This window comes from Thalassophryne amazonica, chromosome 5 (genome assembly GCF_902500255.1).
Source record: "Thalassophryne amazonica chromosome 5, fThaAma1.1, whole genome shotgun sequence".
NCBI classification, from domain to species: domain Eukaryota; kingdom Metazoa; phylum Chordata; class Actinopteri; order Batrachoidiformes; family Batrachoididae; genus Thalassophryne; species Thalassophryne amazonica.
This window is the reverse complement of record NC_047107.1, coordinates 65508793-65532273: the sequence shown is the minus strand read 5'-3', so window position 1 is coordinate 65532273 and position 23481 is coordinate 65508793. Positions and strand designations below refer to the sequence as shown.

Below are 23481 nucleotides of genomic sequence, written 5' to 3'. Positions count from 1 at the left end.
TGTGTGTGTGTGTGTACTTTGTATTGGGATAAAGAAGACAATGTTCATACGGCCAAGGGTATTTTAGTGTTGCATTCTATTTTTTATTTTTAATAAATTTGCAAAAATTTCAAATCCTTTTTTCACATTGTCATTATCTGGTGTTATGTGTAGAATGTTGAGGAAAAAAATGAATTTCATCCATTTGTAGAATAAGGCTGTAACATTAAAAAAAATGTTAGAAAAAGTGCAGTACTGTGAATACTTTCTGGATGCACAATATCATGCAGTCTGTTTGGCACACCGCAAGTTGCATATGTATGAAAGCAAATGTGATAAATGGACAATAGGTGCTATTTCATGCATTGGAAAGCCACTATTCTCAGTTTGCACAGTTAGTAAATGAATGAATGAATGAAAATTTTTATTGTGGACATGAAAAACAAATAAAGAACAACAACAAACATAGAAAAGCAAACAAATCATAATAAAAGACAAAACAAAATAATTTACATGGCAGGAGAATACAAAATATATATTTAAATTACAGCAGTGGTCACTAACCCTGTTTTTGGAGGGCCCCTGCCCTGCACGTTTTCCACGTCTACCTATTCAAGTCGCACCTGATTTTGTAAGAGTGGTGTCTTCCAACTCTTGATTAGCTGAACACACCTAATAGAGTTAATTAGAGTTAGAAAACATGCAGGGCAGGGTCCCTTCAGGAGTAGGGTTGGGCACAGCTGGTCTATATGTTTAATACTTTGGTGGAGCAAAGAAATCCAAGGAACCTTGCTCTCACTTCCCTGTAAGCGAGTATGTGAAGTACGTATGCTGTACATGATGCTGTATCAGAAACCTATTGTGGTTTTCAGCTTGTGCCTGTGTGTGTGGGTCTTTGCTGGCACAAGTGGCAGTTAGCAGTGTTTTTGTGTGTCTGCACACATTTTCCATGATTGTTCGTAGCCAACAGCTGTTTATCTAAATGAATGTAATTATGTTATTAATAATTAACTGTCTGTCTTTCTCTCAGACTGAGATTGCCAAGAGACTAAACACCATCTGTGCACAAGTCATCCCCTTCCTCTCCCAAGAGGTAAGTATGTGGGAGCTTTTGACTGTGTGCTCGACTGGGGGGAAGTGGTGGTGGGGGACCTTTAAAGCATATTCAGGTTTCCTGTTTGGCTGAATCTCTGTACTAGGTATATTTTTAGTTTACATTTATTAACGTGGCCTTTCAAAACAATATCTATATATTGGTAGTCCAAAATGGAGCTTTAAGTGGGGTCTTCACAGAAATGTTGCACCTTTTAGGAATTTGGCCGTTTTTATGCAGTCCCTCCATTTTCAGATTGGACAAACAATATGGTTATAGAGGAGTAGCAGCAGGCATGAAAAATCACCAAACTCCTCCTGGAGTTATAACAAGATGTATTTGGTATCAAAATTTCTGGTAGAACCTCTACTTTTCAGATCTGAGGTTGTACTTTGAGAATGTTTATTACAACATGGTCAATTAACCCTTTTTTGCTGAATCATGCAAAGAATTGAGACCGTCATAGGCCCACAAAATATTTCACTCTATTGATATAAAAATGTGTTAAATGCCCATCTAAAAATGTTTCCACATCAGCAAGGGTCTGTAGACATCATTTTGACACATTCAGGGGTATCCAAGGTTCAGGGGGTGGTCAAGGCCCCCCAAAATAAAATTTTAACCCTTTTTCGTCTATGTATCTTTCAGGAAAGGACCCCTTACCGCCCCAAATTTTGTTGGAAAAGGGTGCAGCCATCAATTTAATAAAGGCGGAGGTGACCTGTCTGGGAAAAAAAAGTCATTTGATAGCTGTAGACAATAAAACATGTCACTTTAACCCTTTCACACTTTACTCTCTGGGGTCCAAGGGCATTTTTTGGACAGTTCACTCACCTGGCATAAATGTTTTATTATTACTGTTAACAGCTCTCCCTGCATTCCACAATCACATTTTATGTCTCTTTTTTTCAGGACAACCTGTTCTTTCATAATATATATGCTTTTGTTGTGTTTTATAAGTGTAATAAAGGTTTATAATCACAAATAACAAAGCAAAAAGTAAAGCAGAAAATAATTTTCCACACACATTTATTCAAAACACACAGCAAACTATAATAAACAGCTGTTTTGATACTTTATAAAGGTAATTTGAGGTCTTGTGTGAAAGATTGTACAACAAAAAAGTTCAAACAATAAACAATAAACACATGCACATTTTGAACAATATATACAAAATAGTCTATGCGTTTATGCTCCAGTCTGAGGAGCCGCCCCTCTCCCTGTGGCACTTTAGATGAATTGCGCCTCATCCAATCATCCACCTCTGACAGACCAGTATCCTTATTCCATCCAACAGAAGATGCCTTCTGTCAACAAGCTCTATGTGCAAAGTATCAAACAATGTTATGGTGCAACAGCCACATCGCAAAACCTGTTGTCGTGAATCCCACCGGATACATCTGGACAAAGAGTGGAGACAACCTCGTCTGCGTTAGAAACCTCAGAATGAGCTCCACGTGAACTGAGAAACCTAACTCACTTGTACTGCCAAGACACAGGCTGCATTGATGGGGCTAAATACCCCTGCCTCCAGGTTGGCCTTCCATGCATTGATGCATGCAAATGCAGTGACTGCCTGAATAATCTCCACATTGAGCAGGATAGTGCAGATGGCGATGACCACTAAATACATGTATTGTCAAGATTGACATGATGTAAAATTATCAGGTGCAAAATACAGTCAAATTGAAGTAGCATTATGCCGAACGACTGAGCAGCCATGCTGAACTTCTTTTGGCAATGATCTTGTAAGACACTATCTCATGGCCAGTAAACTACAAATAAGGGCATACGTGTATATGTAAAAATATTACATTCCTTGTTGAAATTTTGCACTTAAATAAATACAAATGGTCTGGAAAAAGAACTTTTCTCTTTTTGATAAGATTCCAAACCTAAGCGATTCTTGAAAAGCCTAATGGCCTAGAGGCTGAGGCAAGACCACTTAATGATTGCTGGATGACCCTAATCATAGTCCTGGACACCAAAATGGCACCCACTCCTAAACCCAGAGGATATCTTTGCAATCAATCAACCAATGTCAGTTATTCATTACAAGCCTTTTGGACAAAGGAAAGGATCGAGGAAAGATCTTCATATGAAAAACCATCATCCGGACAAACATCAGATTCTGGATGGTGCTTTAGTTCCAATGCGAAAGGGTTAAACTGGCTGAATTTATTATCTGTGGCACACAAATCAATTTTTGCTTGCAAGGGACCCTTTTGCCTTCATATGATTATGGAATACCCTTTATTCATATTAAATTAGGTCTCAAACTCCCCAAAATGAAGAAAAGGGGTTAAAAATTTTATTTTGGGGGGCCTGAAGACCACCCTCTGAACCTTGGATACCCCTGAATGTGTCAAAACGATGTCTGCAGACCCTTGCTGATGTGTAAAACATGTTTAGATGGGCATTTAACACATTTTTTATCAATAGGGTGAAATATTTTGTGGGCCTATGACCGTCTCAATTCTTTGCGTGATTCGGCAAAAAAGGGGTAAATTGACCATGTTGTAATAAACTTTCTCAAAGTACAACCTCAGATCTGAAAAGTAGAGGTTCTACCGGAAATTTTGATACTAAATACATCTTGTTATAACTCCGGGAGGGGTATCTAGAAAAATAGAGCCCTTTTTGGCTGTCTGCAGCTCCGCTATTAATACAAATCATCACTGTCAATCATCGTCAGTTTGCCTGCCTACTTGACATAGATTTATCATCAAATCAAAATCAAATCAAATTTATTAATTTATATAGCATCAATTCACGATGAAATCGTCTCAAGGCGCTTCACACAACATAAAAAAAACAATAAAAAATTTAAAACACAATAAAAAGACGACCATAAAAGAAAGACAGCCATAAAACAATCCAAGAATAAAAACACATCATAACACTAATGATAAAACAGGGAAAACAAATGAGTCTTTAAACGTGACTTAAAAGTCTTCACAGTATCCGACTGCCGAATGTGTGCCGGGAGATCGGTCCACAGAGCTGGGGCACGGTAGGAGAAAGCTCTGTGACCGGCAGACTTTTTATTCACCCTGGGAACACACAGAAGTCCCGCACCCTGAGAACGCAGGGCCCGAGCCGGTACATAGGGGCTTACCAGGTCAGCCAGATAGGGAGGTGCAAGTCCATGAACAATTTTATAAACTAATAACAGTACTTTAAAATCCGATCTTGCAGGAACAGGAAGCCAGTGCAGGGACGCCAAAACGGGCATAATGTGGTCAAACTTTCTGCTTTGTGTCAAACGTTTGGCAGCAGCATTTTGAACCAGTTGAAGACCCCTAATCCTGGACTGCGGTAAGCCAGAAAATAGAGCATTACAATAGTCCAATGTAGAAGAGACAAATGCATGAATCAAAGTCTCAGCATCAGCCATAGACAGGATGGGACGAATCTTTGCTATATTTTGCAAATGGAAGAAAGCAGTCCTCGTAATGTCTCTAATGTGGAGATCAAAGGACAACGTGGGATCAAAAATTACTCCAAGGTTCCTCACTTTATCCATATGATGCATAACCCACGAACCTAAGGTAAGTGCTAGCTGATCAAATTGATGCCGATACCTCGCTGGACCAAGAACCATAACTTCAGTCTTATCAGAATTTAAAAGTAGGAAGTTACTAGACATCCAACTTCTTATTGATGCAAGGCAATCTTCCAAAGATTTTATGTGAATTAGATTACCAGCAGTTATTGGCATGTACAATTGAGTGTCATCAGCATAGCAATGAAAGGGAATCCCAAAGTGCCGCAGTATATTCCCAAGGGGTGCTACATAAAGGGAAAAAAGCAGGGGGCCTAAAACGGATCCCTGCAGAACCCCAAACTTCATGTCCCTATGATCAGAGGAGGTGCCATTACACAATACACAGTAAGAACGACTGGACAGGTATGACGTCAACCATGCAAGAGTAGTTCCAGTAATCCCAAAGTGATTCTCCAGCCTATTGAGTAAAATATGATGATCCACAGTATCAAACGCAGCACTAAGATCCAGCAGCACCAAGACTGTAGTGGTATCTGAGTCCATTGCTCGCAAAAGGTCATTCACTACTTTAGTAAGTGCTGTCTCTGTGGAGTGATATTTTCTAAAAGCAGACTGCAGTGGCTCAAAAAGATTATTCTCAGTGAGGTAGTCCACGAGCTGTCGCGAAACCACTTTTTCCAGGATTTTAGAACAAAATGATAGATTTGATATCGGTCTATAATTCTTCAATACACTAGGGTCGAGATTGGATTTCTTAAGTAATGGTTTAATCACTGCAGACTTGAAACATTTAGGAACAGATCCAGAAGTTAATGAGAGATTTATAATTTCCAGCACAGTTGGTCCAAGAATGGGCCACAGGTCCTTAAACAGTTTTGTTGGTATAGGATCACGTAAACAGGTTGTGCTTTTAGTAGATGTCATGAGCTTCGTCAGCGCGCCTAGCGAGATACCATCAAAATCTGTAAATCTGGGTAACACCTGAGTGGGCGCATCCACCTCCATAGCAGTATGCAGTGGTTGGACCAAAACCTGCTGAGATATGCTCAACCTAATATCCTCAATTTTCTTCTCGAAATAGTCCAAGAAGTCCTGTGCTGAAAAGGGAAAGTGAATAACAGGTGGCTGTCCATGAATGAGAAATGCTACAGTTTCAAACAAAAACTGTTGTATGGCTGGGGGGGCCTGGCTGCCTTTTTGTTTCTGTCTTTTGTTTTTCCTTCCAGGTGGCTTGCATTTGGGACTGAGTGGCTGTGTAGCTGAGTTTATCAGGACCTCACCCTGATCACCTGAGGCTGATCACCTGCGGCTCGTCAGGACTCACAGCTGTGGTGCATCTACATGGATTGGAACATGGTGGCATTTAAGACTGGAGTACACAGTGTGTATTTGCCAGAGACTCGACCTTGTGACCAGACGGGTGAGATCGTCGTCTCAAGAGCCATCTCATCATCAGTGGATGCAGAGAACGTCCAGGTTTGATGCATGGTCTGTGAAAGAGGAGGGGGTGAGGTCTCACGCTCGTCAGCACACTTCCTGAGGTACGTTAGATTTTGTGACTAACATTTATACAGTCAGTAAATGTGGTGTCCCTCACACCTTTATTATATTGAGCTGTATGTTGGTCGTTTAAATCAGCTTCCACTGCAGTGGAGTTTTGTGAACAGGGTGTTCTATGCCTGCAGGGTGGGAAGCTGATTTGCAATTAAGCCAGGAAGTGTTTGCTGTTTGTACACCTTTGAGTGGTCTCTCTGTGTGTTGAGTGTGGACTCACATAAGGATTCCTTCTTTCACAGACTCGGTTTGTCGCGACCACCTGGGGGGTGTCGGCGGGGTCCTTGGGTCCGAACTGGTTCTGGCTCCGGACCGTTTTGTGCTGCTGGGAGCACACCGCAAATCCGCCACGCCAGACCGCACACTTATTTGTTTGTATTTTTTCACAGCACTGTTATGTTCATTAAACTCTGTTATCCTTTGTACCATGCTCTGCTTATTTTATACTGGGTCCTTCAAACGCTGGTCGGTTCTCCGGGCTGCGTCCGACACATAACAAAAACTTTGAGTTATGCTTGTTTTTATTGATCAAATCAGAATAATAGGTACGCTTTGTAGCCAGTAGTGCCTGCTTATAATCTACAGCATCAAGCCATGCAAGGTGGAACACCTCTAATTTAGAACTACGCCATTTCCTTTCCAAACCTCGAGCCTTCTGCCTAAGGTCACGCAAGTAACCATTGAACCAAGGCGACTGTGCCTTGGGAAGGCGTGGCCTTAAAAGAGGAGGCGCAACCTTATCCAGTGTAGCCTTGAGCGCTAAATTCAAGCCATCCGCAAGACTATCCACTGATTGAATATTCTCCATCCCTGAAGCCAAAATTTCAGGCAGTCTGGCTTCGAATTCAGTTATAGTTGAGGGATTAATGCGTCGCCGCAGAGATAGACAAGGCTTTCGGTCCACTAAACGTGGCAACATAAATGCACACCTAATAAATGAGTGGTCAGAGACCACCGAGGCAAGAGGCAAAATGTCAGTGTTCGTGACAGCAAGGCCACGTGTGAGAACCAAATCAAGGGTGTTTCCACTAATGTGCATTGAATCCTGAATGCATTGCTGGAATCCCAACGCATCCACAAGTTCCATAAATGATTTGCAAAGGGAATCAGAGGCCTTATTTATATGAATGTTAAAGTCACCAATAATCAAAATGTTGTCTGCACTAGCTGACAGGCTAGAGATGAACGCACCAAATTCAACTAAGAATTCAGAGTATGGGCCAGGAGGCCTATAAACAGTGACAAAATAACATGACTGATTTCCATACTTCTGACCTTGACAATATGTAGCATCATGAGCAGAGCGGAGAGTCAGATGCTCAAACGAATTATATTTATGACCCCCAACAGTCAAGAAGGTAAACCTGGATTTATAAATAAAAGCAACACCCCCACCTTGCTTTGCACCACGAGACATGTGACCAAATGTGTACCCTGGTGGGCAGGCCTCATTCAGAGGAAGAACAGCTGTGGGTTTGAGCCAGGTTTCACATAACCCAATCATGTCCAAGTGATGATCCATAATTAGATCATTGATCAACAGGGATTTTGTGGACAGTGATCTAATGTTAATGAGACCCAAACTGAAGACTTCTGTCAGTTTGACAGATTGACATCTTTGAATAGGCCTGAGTAGCTTAAAATCCACTCCACGTTTTCCATCCAGCGCCCGGAGAGTGTCGGAAACCGCTGTCGTCACATAAGGACTACAAGTCCCAGAAGCGGCAGCGCTCTGATGACGTGGGTGCCGAGCGCCGATGCGCTCAGCTGACCAGATAACCGGCACAGACGACCCAGTCCGATGGAATACAAACTTTCTCCAGGAGCCTCTGTGGACGCAGCGAGGCCAGCGGAGTAAACCAAGCTCTCTGATAGCGAGAATGTCTCGAGGAACATTGTTGTTGTTCAGGCTCCGTGGCTCAGCTGCAGAGTAGCTTAGCATCGCGCTAGCCGAGGGAGTGAAGTGTGACATCATACAGTGCAAAAAAGGCACTAAACAATCAAAAATGGTTAAAAATGCACACTGAAGGACCAAGAACCACGTCAAGTACATACCCAAAGATAAAAAAAAAAAAATTACACTCAAGCCACTAAAAACAAGTTACAAATGAGAAAACTGGAGAAAAACCAGAGAAGCGGCGAACACACAACGCCAGTCTCACGAGAGGGAGAGAAGTCTATCATACAGTACCATACTGTTTGTGTTTCTTAGTGATTGATGTAAATGAAGTTCAAGAAATATTGAGTGACTTAGACTTTGTAGACGTCACGAGCTTCGTCAGTGCGCCTAGCGAGATACCATCAAAATATGTAAATCTGGGTAACACCTCAGTGGGACCATCCACCTCCATAGCAGCATGTATTCATTCCCTGACTTGTCTCAACAAAACTGGCTGCAAAAGTGATAATTTAATCCTTATATTTAGATTAAATTGCTCCCACTCCATCTTTTTATTATGTCCACCATGGATGTAATAAAATCATCTACGTTTATTTATTTATTTGTCTGTCTGTTAGCAATATTACGTCAAAACTACTGCACGGATTTTCATGAAATTTTCATCACAGAAAGGTATTAGGCCATGGAAGACTCCATTAAATTTTGGAGGTGATCTGGATTCCGGATAAAGATTTCGCTTTATATAGGCTTTGAAGGATTGCGTCAAAACGACTTCACGGATTCTCACCAAATATGCACCACAGATGGATAATAGGGTGTGAAAGACTCCACTGAATTTTGGAAGTGATCTGGATCTGGATTTGGTGGATGTCAGAAATCTCAGATTGCTCTTGTTTATTGAATGTGTTGCAGGCCATAAATGCCAGAATGGATGTATATTAAGACCTAAAATGAAGCTGACTTTACAAATCATGAAATATTGTTCATGATTTACTTTCTACAATGAAATAAAAGTCTAAGTAAATCTATGGATCACTTTTTTGTTAGTTTTTTTTTTCTATTTCCATATTGTCCCAACTGATTTGGAGTTGTGTAGTACAGTACATGTAAACAATGAGTATAACAAAATACACAGGAATTTTTGTTGAGTAAAATTTACTCTGCTGGGATAGCATTTGATCCCATTCCAAATAAAGTGAATTATACTCTATGATAGAGCTAAATAAACTCAAAACAGTGTAAAATCAACTGTTATTGGAGTAAAACCACTTGCATTGAACAGATGGTGTCGCAGACCGAACGGTGCCTCCGTCAGCCCTGCCTTGACTGCGCTTATGTCATCAGCCACGGTTCACTGATAATCACCTCGTTTCTGCTTCAAACTGCACTCCAGTCATCATTTATCTCTGCGACAGATATCTGAAGCTTTTGTACAACAATCATTTCCACATAAATTCAGCATTATACCATAATAACAGATGGCTGAAGCAATCAGAGTGGCGTGGCTGCACAAGCTGTTAGCTGATGTGTTCACTGCGTGTCGGACATTTCAATGTGTCACCGTTTAAATCCTTGTTTCTGCTTAAAATGGCCTTGTTTCTTCTTAAAACTGACTTTAGAATGATTTAAGAGGTTTTACCTTGTCATCTGATGGTTAATAATCCCATTAATCCATTTGATTGCTTTGGGTGAAGAGACTCTGTGTCACGGACGGCTGGGCTCCAACATGACACATGCACAGTGGAGGCAGGGCAGACCAATGTTTAGGGGGCGGACCGTCAGTCTGTGACAACTGTCGAGCGGATTCACTCTATGATAGAGTGTAATTTACTCTATTTAGACTGGGATCAAATGCTATCCCAGCAGAGTAAATTTTACTCAGCAAAATTTTCTGTGTAGGGGGTGTCATTTTGTGAATTTGCTCACAGGTTATTATTTTCTAATAATTTTCATTGCCTCGTAACATTGTAACTGGTTTTTTGGCCAAATGCAAATGAGCCGAGTGCTGGCCTTTTAAGAAGTAAACAAAAAAACGGAGCTGATTATGATCAGTAACGAGTGTTCTTTTTTCGATATATATTATGTAGCGTACTCTGCAAGCTTTAATAATGAGTTTTTTCTTTAAATCTTCAGCAACATTGGGTGTGTCTGTGCATTTTGCAGCATCAGCAGCAGGTGGTCCAAGCTGTGGAGCGGGCCAAACAGGTGACCATGTCAGAACTCAATGCTGTCATCGGGGTACGTGGACTGCCAGGTCTTCCACCTACAGTGTGTATTCCTCTACTTCCTCTTGACTTACAGCAACTGTCTCTCTTTGGACTTTTCTTTCTCTGTCCTTTCAAAATCTAATGCCTTTCATAGAAAAAAGTTTCTTTGTAACACTTTAAAAGATTGCGATAGGATTTATATTGATTTATTTTAAGGCCATAAAGATGGTTGCAAGGTTTCTTTTTTGTGTGGTCAGATTTTCTTATATTTATTTATTTATTTATTTATTTATTTTGTCATGCACATCTGCTGAAGAAATAGAGGATATAAAGTTTTAGGGGTGAGAAGGGAAAAAAAATGCTTGGTCTGCTGACCAAGTTGGTGGTCATGTGTTTGACTAATGGTTCACAGCAGGCATTTTTACTAATTTAGTTGCTCTAGATTTGTGTCTAATGTGTTGAGGTAATGTGGTTTAGTATGCAGTGACTTTCAGGACTGTGTAGTGGAAACGGTCACACTTCATTTGGTTGCAGCCGATAGATGGTCATTTTAGAGATGTGGGGATGGACCGTTTGTAGTTGGTATCTAGGACCCAGGGTTGTTCTGTGTTACCATGTGATGTTGAGCAGCATCAAGGCATGCTCCCTGTAGTGGAGAGAAGTGTGTAGATTATTTTTATTTATTTATTTATTTTTGAAGTTTAGTATCATTTGAAAACAAACTTCAGTTATTGCTCTGGAGTTGTAAAAATTTACAATTTGTTGTCATCTATAATTCCCTGTTCAAAAGATGTAACATCTACTCATGATTTGATACTTGTTGAAATCTTGTAGTCACTAGTTTAACAAAAATGTTGCTGGTGTTGCATCAGGATATTACAAAAACAGGCTTTTTCAATATTGAACTTTTGGACAGAGCTGTGCAGGTAATGAATTTAATAATTGAAAGATTATTTCTTTAACAAAAGTCTACATTATTAATATTGGGCTATTTGTCAAAGATGTGGTGGAGCAGCAAATATATTTGGAATGATAAAGATATGTTTACGGCTTGGCTGTGATGTTGGTGAAAAGAGTTATGGAATTGTTCCTGATCACTTTTAATGTGTGTTCACACCAAGCAGAGAAGTGGAGGCTCCAGCCAACTGTAAGATGGTGGCCATCCAGCTGCCGTTGATCCAAAAACTGTTGCGTTTGAACACACTGGAGAGACAGCAGAAGATGACTCTCGATCATGTACATCCGGTGGATGCATAACCCATTTATGCTTGCTGGTGGCACTGCTGTCTGTGTATGTCATTTAGAAAGGAAAAACCTGATCTAAATTTAGAAGCAGTATTTTCCACACTCCCCTCATCACTGACAGCTCCAAGTCATCCTTTTTCTGTTGAAAAGTTGCTTTAAAAAGGTTTTAAATGTAAATTTAACAATTTAAATGCAACAAGAACAGTGTCCTTTTAAAATTATCATGAACAAAAAAAAAAAAAAAACTGCTGCAAGTAATATAAGTAGCTGAAATGAAATGGGGTGTGTCAGTATTTTTTTCTCAAAGGCACCCACCTTTTCCAAGAAATCAATCAATCAATCAATTTTTTTTATATAGCGCCAAATCACAACAAACAGTTGCCCCAAGGCGCCTTATATTGTAAGGCAAGGCCATACAATAATTATGTAAAACCCCAACGGTCAAAACGACCCCCTGTGAGCAAGCACTTGGCTACAGTGGGAAGGAAAAACTCCCTTTTAACAGGAAGAAACCTCCAGCAGAACCAGGCTCAGGGAGGGGCAGTCTTCTGCTGGGACTGGTTGGGGCTGAAGGAGAGAACCAGGAAAAAGACATGCTGTGGAGGGGAGCAGAGATCGATCACTTATGATTAAATGCAGAGTGGTGCATACAGAGCAAAAAGAGAAAGAAACAGTGCATCATGGGAACCCCCCAGCAGTCTATGTCTATAGCAGCATAACTAAGGGATGGTTCAGGGTCACCTGATCCAGCCCTAACTATAAGCTTTAGCAAAAAGGAAAGTTTTAAGCCTAATCTTAAAAGTAGAGAGGGTGTCTGTCTCCCTGATCTGAATTGGGAGCTGGTTCCACAGGAGAGGAGCCTGAAAGCTGAAGGCTCTGCCTCCCATTCTACTCTTATAAACCCTAGGAACTACAAGTAAACCTGCAGTCTGAGAGCGAAGCGCTCTATTGGGGTGATATGGTACTACGAGGTCCCTAAGATAAGATGGGACCTGATTATTCAAAACCTTATAAGTAAGAAGAAGAATTTTAAATTCTATTCTAGAATTAACAGGAAGCCAATGAAGAGAGGCCAATATGGGTGAGATATGCTCTCTCCTTCTAGTCCCCGTTAGTACTCTAGCTGCAGCATTTTGAATTAACTGAAGGCTTTTTAGGGAACTTTTAGGACAACCTGATAATAATGGATTACAATAGTCCAGCCTAGAGGAAATAAATGCATGAATTAGTTTTTCAGCATCACTCTGAGACAAGACCTTTCTAATTTTAGAGATATTGCGTAAATGCAAAAAAGCAGTCCTACATATTTGTTTAATATGCGCTTTGAATGACATATCCTGATCAAAAATGAATCCAAGATTTCTCACAGTATTACTAGAGGTCAGGGTAATGCCATCCAGAGTAAGGATCTGGTTAGACACCATGTTTCTAAGATTTGTGGGGCCAAGTACAATAACTTCAGTTTTATCTGAGTTTAAAAGCAGGAAATTAGAGGTCATCCATGTCTTTATGTCTGTAAGACAATCCTGCAGTTTAGCTAATTGGTGTGTGTCCTCTGGCTTCATGGATAGATAAAGCTGGGTGTCATCTGCGTAACAATGAAAATTTAAGCAATACCGTCTAATAATACTGCCTAAGGGAAGCATGTATACAGTGAATAAAATTGGTCCTAGCACAGAACCTTGTGGAACTCCATAATTAACTTTAGTCTGTGAAGAAGATTCCCCATTTACATGAACAAATTGTAATCTATTAGACAAATATGATTCAAACCACCGCAGCGCAGTGCCTTTAATACCTGTGGCATGCTCTAATCTCTGTAATAAAATTTTATGGTCAACAGTATCAAAAGCAGCACTGAGGTCTAACAGAACAAGCACAGAGATGAGTCCACTGTCCGAGGCCATAAGAAGATCATTTGTAACCTTCACTAATGCTGTTTCTGTACTATGATGAATTCTAAAACCTGACTGAAACTCTTCAAATAGACCATTCCTCTGCAGATGATCAGTTAGCTGTTTTACAACTACCCTTTCAAGAATTTTTGAGAGAAAAGGAAGGTTGGAGATTGGCCTATAATTAGCTAAGATAGCTGGGTCAAGTGATGGCTTTTTAAGTAATGGTTTAATTACTGCCACCTTAAAAGCCTGTGGTACATAGCCAACTAACAAAGATAGATTGTTAAAGTTAATGGAATACTCAGCTCAATAGAGCTCTGACTCTTTGTCAGCCTGGCTACAATGCTGAAAAGAAACCTGGGGTTGTTCTTATTTTCTTCAATTAGTGATGAGTAGAAAGATGTCCTAGCTTTACGGAGGGCTTTTTTATAGAGCAACAGACTCTTTTTCCAGGCTAAGTGAAGATCTTCTAAATTAGTGAGACGCCATTTCCTCTCCAACTTACGGGTTATCTGCTTTAAGCTACGTGTTTGTGAGTTATACCACGGAGTCAGGCACTTCTGATTTAAAGCTCTCTTTTTCAGAGGAGCTACAGCATCCAAAGTTGTCTTCAATGAGGATGTAAAACTATTGACGAGATACTCTATCTCACTTACAGAGTTTAGGTAGCTACTCTGCACTGTGTTGTTATATGGCATTAGAGAACATAAAGAAGGAATCATATCCTTAAACCTAGTTACAGCGCTTTCTGAAAGACTTCTAGTGTAATGAAACTTATTCCCCACTGCTGGGTAGTCCATCAGAGTAAATGTAAATGTTATTAAGAAATGATCAGACAGAAGGGAGTTTTCAGGGAATACTGTTAAGTCTTCTGTTTCCATACCATAAGTCAGAACAAGATCTAAGATATGATTAAAGTGGTGGGTGGACTCATTTACATTTTGAGCAAAGCCAATAGAGTCTAATAATAGATTAAATGCAGTGTTGAGGCTGTCATTCTCAGCATCTGTGTGGATGTTAAAATCGCCCACTATAATTATCTTATCTGAGCTAAGCACTAGGGCAGACAAAAGGTCTGAAAATTCACAGAGAAACTCACAGTAACGACCAGGTGGACGATAGATAATAACAAATAAAACTGGTTTTTGGGACTTCCAATTTGGATGGACAAGACTAAGAGTCAAGCTTTCAAATGAATTAAAGCTCTGTCTGGGTTTTTGATTAATTAATAAGCTGGAATGGAAGATTGCTGCTAATCCTCCGCCTCGGCCCGTGCTATGAGCATTCTGACAGTTAGTGTGACTCAGGGGTGTTGACTTATTTAAACTAACATATTCATCCTGCTGTAACCAGGTTTCTGTAAGGCAGAATAAATCAATATGTTGATCAATTCTTATATCATTTACCAACAGGGACTTAGAAGAGAGAGACCTAATGTTTAATAGACCACATTTAACTGTTTTAGTCTGTGGTGCAGTTGAAGGTGCTATATTATTTTTTTCTTTTTGAATTTTTATGCTTAAATAGATTTTTGCTGGTCATTGGTGGTCTGGGAGCAGGCACCGTCTCTACGGGGATGGGGTAATGAGGGGATGGCAGGGGGAGAGAAGCTGCAGAGAGGTGTGTAAGACTACAACTCTGCTTCCTGGTCCCAACCCTGGATAGTCACAGTTTGGAGGATTTAAGAAAATTGGCCAGATTTCTAGAAATGAGAGCTGCTCCATCCAAAGTGGGATGGATGCCGGCTCTCCTAACAAGACCAGGTTTTCCCCAGAAGCTTTGCCAATTATCTATGAAGCCCACTTCATTTTTTGGACACCAATCAGACAGCCAGCAATTCAAGGAGAACATGCGGCTAAACATGTCACTCCCGGTCCGATTGGGGAGGGGCCCAGAGAAAACTACAGAGTCCGACATTGTTTTTGCAAAGTTACACACCGATTCAATGTTAATTTTAGTGACCTCCGACTGGCGTAACCGGGTGTCATTACTGCCGACGTGAATTACAATCTTACCAAATTTAAGCTTAGCCTTAGCCAGCAGTTTCAAATTTGCTTCAATGTTGCCTGCTCTGGCCCCCGGAAGACAATTGACTATGGTTGCTGGTGTCGCTAACTTCACATTTCTCAAAACAGAGTCGCCAATAACCAGAGTTTGATCCTCGGCGGGTGTGTCGTCGAGTGGGGAAAAACGGTTAGAAATGTGAACGAGTTGGCGGTGTACACGGGGCTTCTGTTTAGAACTACGCTTCCTCCTCACAGTCACCCAGTCGGCCTGCTTTCCCGGCTGCTCTGGATCTGCCAGAGGGGAACTAACGGCGGCTAAGCTACCTTGGTCCGCACCGACTACAGGGGCCTGGCTAGCTGTAGAATTTTCCACGGTGCGGAGCCGAGTCTCCAATTCGCCCAGCCTGGCCTCCAAAGCTACGAATAAGCTACACTTATTACAAGTACCGTTACTGCTAAAGGAGGCCGAGGAATAACTAAACATTTTACACCCAGAGCAGAAAAGTGCGAGAGAGACAGGAGAAGCCGCCATGCTAAATCGGACTAAGAGCTAGTAGCTGCGCTAAGCTAGCAGATTCCTAAAAACACGCAAAGTGAATAATGTGTAAATAATTTAGAGGTGATTCAGCAGAGGGAGTGCTTTAGTTAAGGCACGTGAAGATTACACTGGGAAACAAATCGTAATCTAGATAACTAGATCAATCTAACTGCGCAGATTAAACAGCTAACAGATACAGAAAAACACCGCTGTGCTCCGGAACAGGAAGTGATACAATACCGCAGTGAGAGCCAACCACCAGTAGAGGCAAGCAAGAGAAATGATCTGTGTGATGCATGGATCAAGGCTTGGAATCAAATTTTGTTTACAAATGGGGCTATGTGGCTTTGTTGCGGCACTTTTATAGTAATTCACTTTATCACCCACACATCTTGTCATTTGACATTTTGCAGTCTGCATGCACACTCAAAATGACTAATTGAATTGGATTTCCATCTAATAAATATATGTATAGCCCCCCAGCACACCACTGTGTAAAAGAGGATGCTGGCTTCTACAGACTGGTAGAACCACAGACATTATAAAGAGTAGACGCCGCATTGGTTGCTGAGGCACAACAAGTGCAGCCGCCATGTTGGACCGGTCATCATAGTGATTCTATCACAGGGCACAGTGAAGAGTTGATTTTATATTCTTGTTTATTTTTATTTTTTTGTCTTGCTATAATAAAGTTGCTTTGTTCTTTGTTGTTTTCTCTGTTCTATAAAGTGTCTTTTAGCACTGTGTAAAGCGCTATATAAATATAATACATCATTATTAGTAGTAGTATTATAATAGGGTGCTGAGAGCTGCAGATAGCTCCGTATACAGTCCTCTTTCAGGGTTTTTAGCCTGAAAACTTTCATGAGCGAGTTTGTACATGTGAAAATATGATTTGGGGCGGGGATGTCATGCTCTTGTGTTAATTTTACAATTTACATTACATTCTCTCTCTGCGTTGTACAGCCTTGGAACTCTCTCTTTCTCTCTCTGTCCTGATATGAAGTATATTGATACTCTATATATGATTTATATATAATATAATTTTCTCTGATATATTGATTATGTTGGTACTCCATATATGAATGATATTGGTACTCTATGATTCGTATATATATTATGCTTTTCTCTGATGTATGTTTATCTATTTTGTACAGTGAGGAAAATAAGTATTTGAACACCCTGCGATTTTGCAAGTTCTCCCACTTAGAAATCTTGGAGGGGTCTGAAATTTTCCTCCTTAGGTGCATGTCCACTGTGAGAGAAATAATCTAAAAAAAAAAATCCAGAAATCACAATGTATGATTTTTTTAATAATTTATTTGTATGTTACTGCTGCCAATAGTAAGTATTTGATCCCCTACCAACCAGCAAGAATTCTGGGTCACACATACGTGTTAATTTTTCTTTAAGAAGCCCTCTTATTCTGCACTCTTTACCTGTATTAATTGCACCTGTTTGAACTTGTTACCTGTATAAAAGACACCTGTTCACACACTCAATCAATCACACTCCAACCTGTCCACCATAGCCAAGACCAAAGAGCTGTCTAAGGACACCACGGACAAAACTGTAGACCTGCACCATGCTAGGATGGACTACAGGACAACAGGCAAGCAGCTTGGTAGAAGACAACAACTGTTAATGATTATTTATTAGAAAGTAGAAGAAACACAAGATGACTGTCAGTCTCTCTCGGTCTGGGATTCCATGTAAGATCTCACTTTGTGGGGTAAGGATGATTCCGAGAAAGCTCAGAACTACACAGGAGGACCTGGTCAATGACCTGAAGAGAGCTGGGACCACAGTCACAAAGATTACATTAGTAACACATGATGTTGTCATGGTTTAAAATCCTGCAGGGCAACAAGGTCCCCCTGCTCAAGCCAGCACATGTCCAGGCCTGTTTGAAGTTCACCAGTGACCATCTGGATGATCCAGAGGAGGCATGGGAGAAGGTCGTGTGGTCAGATGAGACCAAAATAGAGCTTTTTGGAATCAACTCCACTTACCATGTTTAGAGGATGAGAACAACCCCAAGAAAACCATCCCAACCGTGAAGCATGGGGGTGGAAACATCATACTCTGGGGGTGCTCTTCTGCAAAGAGGACAGGACGACTGTATCATAGTCCTGGAGTAACAGTTGTCATAACCCTACAGCCATCAACGTTAAAGTGATGGGCATTCAGTTTCCATTTATGCACACAACTGAGGAAAGCTGTTTTGTCGTTATCCGATCCTGACAGGCAAACTACAGTCACAACTCACAAGGAGGAGGGTGCATCACGAATAGCTACTCATGCAGAAGACAGAGAGAAAATCAGGGATAAGTTTGTCACATGCATCAATCCTTTGAATTCTGACAGCCATCCTCCTGGTCGTCTCGTCAACTTACAGGAAGGATATCACCAGCTCTGTCATGGTTGATAAATCAGTGCAACTAGAAGACCAGTTGATGAAAAGCTATGAGAATGGCTGGCCTCAGACTTTTAACAAACCTCTGACCAAGCCAAGAGTCACCATTAAAATTCAGTAAGGTATGTCTTCTATAATATATTAATGTCTTCTATAATATATAAGTCAGTGTTGGAGATGTTGCTGTGTTTGATACATCATTGATCTTCTACAGTGCAATAGAGATAACAACATGAAGGAAGTACTTAGCTTTGAGCAAGCTGCAGTACTGCCATCAATGTTTGATGAAGCAGGTGAAATGCAGATCACTAAGTCAAAGTCAACCTTGAAGACAAAACTTCAAGTTGAACTCATAGACCATCACTCAATTCTTCCAGATGCCATAGTCCTCGATGGATGTGCTGTTCTGTGGGTAATCTGCTGGCCTACTCATGGTCTTGTCCAAGATTACATCAAGAACCTATCTGATGACACTGCAAGTCACCGGAAAATCAGAGAATCAGAATCACCTTTATTGTCATTGTAATTTGCATTACGAGATTTGAGTGCAGCTCCAAAAAGGTGCTTTCCGTGGTGCGAGTAATTTTTAGCCAAATAAAAGATAATGAAATTTAACAGTAAATTATTCAGAGTATATGTACACATAATATAACCATAATGTAAAATAAAATAAATTAAAATTAAATGTGGACTAAGTAATGTAAAACGAGAATTATATACAACTGTGGAATCATATTGCACGGGAATATTGTACATGGTTTACAGATATTGCACAAGAACGTTCAAGGTGCGGATTAGAGTGATTTGTTTTTGTTCAGAGCAGTGATCGCTCTGGGGAGAAAGCTGTCCTGAGTCTGTTTGTCCTAGTTTTGATTGACCTATACCGTCGGCCAAAGGGTAGTAGGTCAAACTGGTGGTTGCTGGGGTGGGATGTGTCTTTGCAGATGCTGGCAGCTTTGTTGAGGTAGCGAGAGCTGGCAATGTCTTCCAGGCTGGGCAGAGAGCAGCCAGTGATCCCCTGGGCCGTTTTGATTACCCACAACCGCGCTCTCCTGTCTGCTGCTGAGCACTCCTCATACCACGCTGTGATGCAGTATGTCAGGATGCGCTCAGCGGTGGCTCTGTAGAACAACACCAGCAGCTTCTCCTCCAGATTGTTTCTCCTGAGCACCTTCAGGAAGTGGAGTCGCTGCTGGGCTTTCTTCAACACCACTGTGGTGTTGGCAGTCCAGGAGAGGCTGTCAGAGAGCTGCACTCCCAGGAACCTGATGGAGCTGACCCTTTCTACACAGTCCCCTTTGATGTAGATCTGGGCTGGGTCAGCCCTGTTCTTCCTGAAGTCCAGGATTATTTCTTTTGTTTTTGTGGGGTTCAGCGGCAGGTTTGTTAGCTGAACACCACGCTGTCAGTCGATTTACCTCGTCTCTGTAGTCGTTCTCATCCCCCCCTGAGATGAGTCCAATCACGGTGGTATCATCCGCAAACTTTATGATGGTGTTTGTGGGATGGGTCGGAGAGCAGTCGTGCGTGTAAAGGGTGAACAGGATAGGGCTCAGTACACAGTCTTGAGGGGAACCGGTGCTGAGTGTGATGGTGGCGGAAAGGTGAGGGCCAAGTTTCACGGACTGTGGGCAGTTTGTGAGGAAGTCCTTAATCCACTGGCAGATGGGGGTGGAGATGCCAAGATGTGTCAGTTTCTGGACCAGGATACCTGGGATGGTGTGGTTGAAGGCTGAGCTGAAGTCCAGGAAGAGCATCCTCACATAGCTCCCCTGGTGCTCCAGGTGGCTCAGCGCGGTGTGGAGAGCTGTGGTGATAGTGGCAGACACATACCCGATCTTTGACAGATACTTTGAAACAGCATCAAGGAAATCACCAGGACATCAAGAGCTGGAAAAAATGCCAGCTGGCAACGTCAGCTGTCAATGCTTACGCCACTACCACCTCAGAAGGTTTGTCTGACAGCAACAAAGAACAACGTTCAGTTGATGAACAGTTGCGAATACCTCAGACAACACAGTGATCTGCTACCACACAATGGAAAGATTTTGGAAGTTACTGGTGCTGAACCAACTCCCATGGAGTTGTGCAGTGGGAGTATGCACAACACATGAGGAAGCTCATGTGATTATCATCTAACATGTCAAATACTTAGTCAGAGCAGGCAACAGCAGTATATGAGTGATTGTTGTTGACACCGATGTCTTTGTTTTGCTTCTGCACTTGTACAACCAGAAGCAGCTGACTTGCAATCTGTTTATGATTGGTACCAGTTCACGGTGAAAGTGTGTTGACATCAAAGCAACAGTGGAGAAACAAGAAGAGCTCATTGAACATACTTTGCCAGCTCAAGTGCAAACAAGCTTGGCAACACAACAGAGAGTGATGACAGTGTTAAGCTCCAATGCATCTCTTTCATTGCATCTTGTTATGGGCATCAGATATGACATCACTGCAGTATTTAGTTTGTACAGCTAAGATGGCCCATCATAAGCTTACCTCTGCGGCTGAATTGAAAGTTCTTCCCCCCACAAGTGAAGCTTTGAACACCATGTGCACACAGCCCACCTTCAAGCTGCCATCTGGAGAAGTGCACTTGATGCAGATCCACCTGACCTCAGCCCTTTGCAGTATGGATGGACCATGAATTCCGAGACCAACAAGATCTTTCTCGCACAGAATGTATCACCGGCTTCGGAGTCCATCCTGAGAATGATCAAATGTCGCTGTTCTTTTTCACAACTCGCTGTAGCTGCTCTACTGCTCGTATCTCTTGCTTAGTCTTTTGTGCCTGCCATGGGGAGAGTGTTTGCAGGAACCCACAAACAACCAGTGTAAGGGAAGAGGAAATGAGGAAGATGTTGAGGCAGGGTCTCTTTATCGCTTTTAAATGTGAACATTGATACATGAACATTTCAGTGAGGGTATTCTAAAGTAAAATACAGTTGTGAAGTAGACTTTGGTGTGGATATTTGCTGGAGAACTGTTCATATCTTGAAGAATGTGATTGAAATTAAGATTGTATATTGACCATGTAAATATAATTTAGCTCCTACTTATTTACAACATTAGGAGTATGCATTTGTCTTGTTTGACATTTAAAATGTGCTTTGTGGCATAACAAGTAGATCTCTGTGTCAATAAGGCATACAGGTATGACATAATAAGGATTTTTGAGGTAAAGGTGCACTCCATACATGCTGAAATGTAATTAAGAATACAATAAATTATGAATTTGATTATTTAATTGTCTTCCTCTCCCTACAACAACATACATGTTGCCATAAAAAGCATGCCTCTGTCAATTAGAAGGTGAAATATAGCCATTGAAAGATATTTCTTGTGGGCAACTGCGGCCATTTTGAATTTTGCTTATAAGAAATTTTGCCCAAGGGTGTAGTCACTGCACCTGGGTGGAATACCTTAAGGAAGGTCTTATGTACCATACAAAATAATAAAACATCTGTTATATCTCAAAACAAGGTTGCACAAAAAATCTTATTCTGCCACTGGACTATATTTGATTCCTTTGTGCAACTCACATCGTTATTCAAGCATTCAAAAGGCTGTTCCTGCCTCGACACACCTCCAAACAGCGATGAGAAAGTTTCTTGATGGTTCTTATTGAACAAAAACCACGTCTACCTAACCGGACAGGGTTGTGACGTCATCACGCATGTGCGTAGGCGTTGCTCTAGCGCAACTTGAAAATCATCCATTACTGTGGTTGTGCACAACAAAACTACGCAAGCACACACACGGTCAGCTTTATATATTAGATAAATGTGTGTGCACTTTTTCCGCATTTTATGTTACAGCCTTATTCCAAAATGGATGAAATTTATTTTTTCCTCAAAATTCAACACACAATACCCCATAATGATGATATGAAAAGGTTTTTTTTTTTTTTGATTTTTGCACACTTATTTTAAAAAACTAAGGTATCACATGTACTTGTACATAAGTATTTACAGGCTTTGTAATGAAGGTCAAAATTGAGCTCAGGTGCATCCTGTTTCCACTGATCCTTGACATGTTTCTACAGCTTAATTGGATAAATTCAGTTGATTGGACATGATTTGGAAAGACACACACCTGTCAACATATAAGGTCCCACAGATGACAGTGCACAGACAAAGCATGAAGTCAAAGGAATTGTCTGTAGACCTCTGAGACAGTATTGTCTCGAAGTGCAAATCTGGGGAAGGGTACAAAAACATTTCTGTTGCTTTGAAGGTCTCAATGAGCACAGTGGTCCCCATCATCTATAATCGGGGGAGAAGGGTCTTCGTCTGGGAGGTGACCGAGAATTCTGTGAGAGCTCCAGCATTCCTCTGTGGAGACAGGAAAACCTTCCAACAACCATCTCTGCAGCAATCCACCAATCAGGCCTGTATGACAGAGTGACCACACGGAAGCCACTCCTTAGTAACATGGCAGCCCACCTGGAGTTTGCCAAAAGGCACCTGAAGGACTCTCAGACCATGAGAAACAAAATTCTCTGGTCTGATGAGACAAAGATTGAACTCTGTGGCATGAAGCCAGGAGGAAACCAGGCACCATCCCTACAGTGAAGCATGGTGGTAGCAGCATCATGCTGTGGAGATGTTTTTTTTAGAGGCAGGAACTGGGAGACTAGGTTGAGGGGAAAGATGAATGCAACAATATACAGAGACATCCTGGATGAAAACCTGCTCCTGAGCCCTCTTGACCTCAGACTGGGGTGACGGTTCATCTTTCAGCAGGACAATGACCCTAAGCACACAGCCAAGATACCAAAGGAGTGGCTTCAGAACAACTCTGTGAATGTCCTTGAGTGGCCCAGCCAGAATCCAGACTGGAATCTGATTAAACATCTCTGGAGAGATCTGAAAATGGCTGTGCACAGATGCTCCCCATGCAAGCTAATGGAAATTGAGTGGTGCTGCAAAGAGGAATGAACAAAACTGCCCAAAGATAGGTGCACCAAGGTTGTGGCATCATATTCAAGAAGACTTGAGGCTGTCATTGCTGCCAAAAGTGCATCAACAAAGTATTGAGCAATGGGTGTGGATACTTACGTATATGTGATTTATTAGTTTTTTATTTTTAGCAAATGTACAAAAAAATTGGGGGGGGGATCAATTTACTCCATTTC

The 23481-nt window shown here is 41.3% G+C and overlaps 1 protein-coding gene across 4 annotated transcripts in view; it reads left to right on the top strand.

Moving 5' to 3' along the window:
* Positions 1 to 23481, top strand: part of LOC117510663 (transducin-like enhancer protein 1) — a 106581-nt gene that overhangs the window by 33477 nt on the left and 49623 nt on the right. For 2 of the 4 annotated variants that reach the window (XM_034170467.1, XM_034170466.1), the window contains exons 5-6: positions 1010 to 1072; positions 10198 to 10272. In XM_034170467.1, the coding sequence (XP_034026358.1) occupies positions 1010 to 1072; positions 10198 to 10272 (138 nt within the window). Of the gene's footprint in view, positions 1 to 1009; positions 1073 to 10197; positions 10303 to 23481 lie in introns of all 4 variants that reach the window. The other 2 variants (XM_034170465.1, XM_034170464.1) reach the window with 1 other exon arrangement.